The sequence below is a fragment of the Prosopis cineraria genome, unplaced genomic scaffold (assembly GCF_029017545.1).
Source record: "Prosopis cineraria cultivar Desert tree isolate PC_DT_omini unplaced genomic scaffold, ASM2901754v1 PC1, whole genome shotgun sequence".
Classification (NCBI taxonomy): Eukaryota; Viridiplantae; Streptophyta; class Magnoliopsida; order Fabales; family Fabaceae; genus Prosopis; species Prosopis cineraria.
Genome location: NW_026555332.1, coordinates 1,824,115 through 1,827,146, shown reverse-complemented (window position 1 = coordinate 1,827,146; position 3,032 = coordinate 1,824,115). Strand labels below are relative to the sequence as shown.

The window sequence follows — 3,032 nt, the reverse complement described above, 5'->3', positions numbered from 1 at the left end:
GAACAGGTTAAAAAAAATAGGGAAATGGCAGTATCTAAGCACTTCATTGCTTGTAAAACCTATAAACACAATTGCAATAAAAATATCCAATCCATTTGAACAAAGCCAATGCTCATCAAAGATTCTAAAACATCTAATTCAAATCTCTATCAGAACTTAAAAGTGCAAAAGATGATTATCTCGAACATTGACAACAAATAACACAAACATCTAGAGCCATATTTTAGAGACAGAGTCTCAAGATCATTCATATTACTTCAGTTTAGCACAGCAATATTAAGAGCATAAGCATCAACATGGGAAATTATACATTTTATTGGCAGTTTATTATAGAAAGAATCTACACACATTTCAGAGCTAATTAATGAACTACTTCATAACAAAAATTCAATGAAATGACCACTTCTCATAACATAACCATATCCAATGATTATGAAGATTCCCTCAAACTAACATAAACAAGTGTATATAACAGGAAGAAACTATCTAAAGACTTGCAAGTGTAGTATTGATCAACCTCAATGACAATTTTCAACATGCAGCAAGATTGAGGATATCATTTTGCCTACAAACTTTTTGTTCATGGCAAATCCTTTGATTAAGATGATAAGTTTGTGATAATGAAAGGCAAGAAACCATCTGAATTAGTCACTAACTAATGCCATATGTAACGCATTATATTTCGTATGTTTATGGATTTCAAGCAAAGGAAGGAGCACAAAGTTTCTTCTAGCATTGTGCTGTTTTTGCACAATTGTGGTGGCTTTGATTGGAATGGAATGTCAGTTTTAGTATAAAGTTTCTTCCTTCAAATCTTCTTTAGATAATAGTTAGTCTTGAGTCTTTCTTTTAGGTCATGATTTCAGCCAATGGTTTATTTGCAGGGTTTCTTTTGAGGATCTCCAAAGACATTGTAAGGCAGTTTTGTGTTGTTCATGGCTTCCTTGTCTCTCGTTTTTTCTCCTTCCAGTCAAGGAGCATGGCTTAACTTTTGTTCCTGATTTGGTGACAAACCTGCCTGTACATGCGCCCCCCCCCCCCCCCGGGGGATATGATATGAGTACGAGGACACGCATCTTTCACTATTAATATGGATAGAGTGTCATATTCTTATCGGCAATGGTATAAAAAATGATCAGCTTCATCTTAGAGTTTTCAAACAATCAACTTATATAAACAGGAGCGTGACATTAAGTTTCACTAAGCTGATTTGAATGCTGATGACTGGTGATAAGTTTTTTTTTTTTTTTTTGACTGATGATGAGTTAAAGAGATGATTTTTACAAGAATTTCACAACGCCTCATAGGATACAACAGGATTTTTTTTTTTTTTTTTGCGCGAAGAAGTGAAATATATTCCTCTATGAGCTGTACGAAAACAGAGAGCCAAACACGAAAAAAACTAAAATAACAAAGCCCAAGATCCAAGGAGTTACAAGCTATGGAACATAGGGGTAATTGGCGTTGTTAGAATGTTGTGGCATCTCATATGCACCAATTCCCATATAATCTTCCACATGTCCTATGTCCATGCCATACTGCGGAAGTTGGTCGGTCAGCCTTTCATTCTGTACATTAAAGGCAAACCCTTCAGATGTTGGTAGAGTCGGAATATATGGGTTGGCACTGCTAGATGGCTGCAGCGTCTCATATGCACCAATATCCATATAGTCTTCCATGTTTCCTATGCCACTGCAGTACTGCACACGTTGATCATTCTTTTCATTGATGAAAAATCCTTCCGATGTTGGTAGAGTTGGAATATATGGGTTAACACTGCTGGATGGCTGCAGCGTCTCGTATGTACTAACACCCATATAATTTTCCATGTCTCCTATGCCACTGCAATACTGCACATGTTGATCATTCTCTTTATTGATGAAAAATCCTTCAGATGTTGGTAGAGTTGGAATATATGGGTTGGCACTGCTAGATGGCTGCAGAGTCTCACATGTACCAATGCCCATATAATCTCCCACATTCCCAATGCCCCTGCAATACTGCACATGTTGATCATTCTCTTTATTGATGAAAAGCCCTTCAGATGTTGTTGCAGCTGGAAAATAGGCTTCTGCCTCTCTGGTAGTGTCTATGCTGAACTGCTGAAATTGGTCTGTCAACATCCCCTCTCGGAAAACTTGCAATTTGTCTGACATTGCAGAAGGTGGAATGGACAAGTCCACGTTGCCAGACTCTCCTTCCTTCCAGTTAAGTTTCTTCAAGCTCTGCTCAACTGCCATCTTCGTATCAAGCCAATCTGTAAGACTGGGCATCGCTTTCCCTGCCAAAGAGAGGATCATGAGTTGGTAAATCTCTTCTCCACGATTTTCCTCTCGCCTTTTCATCAGAAGTTCTTTCCCTTTGTTAATTCTACTCTGTATTGGTTCCTCCCTGCTCAAGGTCCCCTCCAAGGCGGGCCTAGCTTGACAGTGACACCTCTCAATCACCTGCTCGACACCTTCATGGTCCGGCCAAACCTCTGGTTGAGGATCAGAGGGGCCACTGTAAACGACTGCCCCAGCATCTACACCACAAAGGATGCTGAGCTCACGTATTTTTTTTACGACACTTCCTTTTCTTTTCTTATACGATAGTTTTCTTTTGGACTCATCATCGATGTACTCATACATGGTTATGCTTAAGGAGACCTGTTTTTGTTGTGCATACTGGTTCTTGAACATCTCTCCTTTATATAGAGAGCTATCTCACAATCTGAATCTGACTTACACTGAACCTATTTCTGACTTATTAATGGGTGGTGTCAGAAAACATTAGAATTTATGAGGGTATCCTGGTCAACATTATTTCAGAAATTTGAAAACTTTAGTCAGTATTTAGGAAGAAATCTGTGGGCTGGATTAAAGGTGTTAAAGTGATTAAATATTTGACATTATTGAAAGGATATGTGAAATCTGAAACTTCGATACTCCCTCATTTTAAATTTTTAAGGGATTTGTTTGGGTCCGAAATGTAAAGCCTCAATCTCCTTTGTCCCCCTTATTTATTTAGTTCTTTCTCAAACTATCCTTCGT

General features: G+C 38.2%; 1 protein-coding gene across 1 annotated transcript; it reads right to left on the bottom strand.

Annotated features, from left to right (window-relative positions):
• Window positions 1–1,393: 1,393 nt before the first annotated feature.
• Window positions 1,394–2,681, bottom strand: LOC129319512 (uncharacterized). The gene has a single exon (XM_054964620.1). It carries the CDS (start codon window positions 2,679–2,681, stop codon window positions 1,440–1,442), a length of 1,242 nt encoding a protein of 413 aa, XP_054820595.1. The 3' UTR covers window positions 1,394–1,439.
• Between the last annotated feature and the right edge of the window lie 351 nt (window positions 2,682–3,032).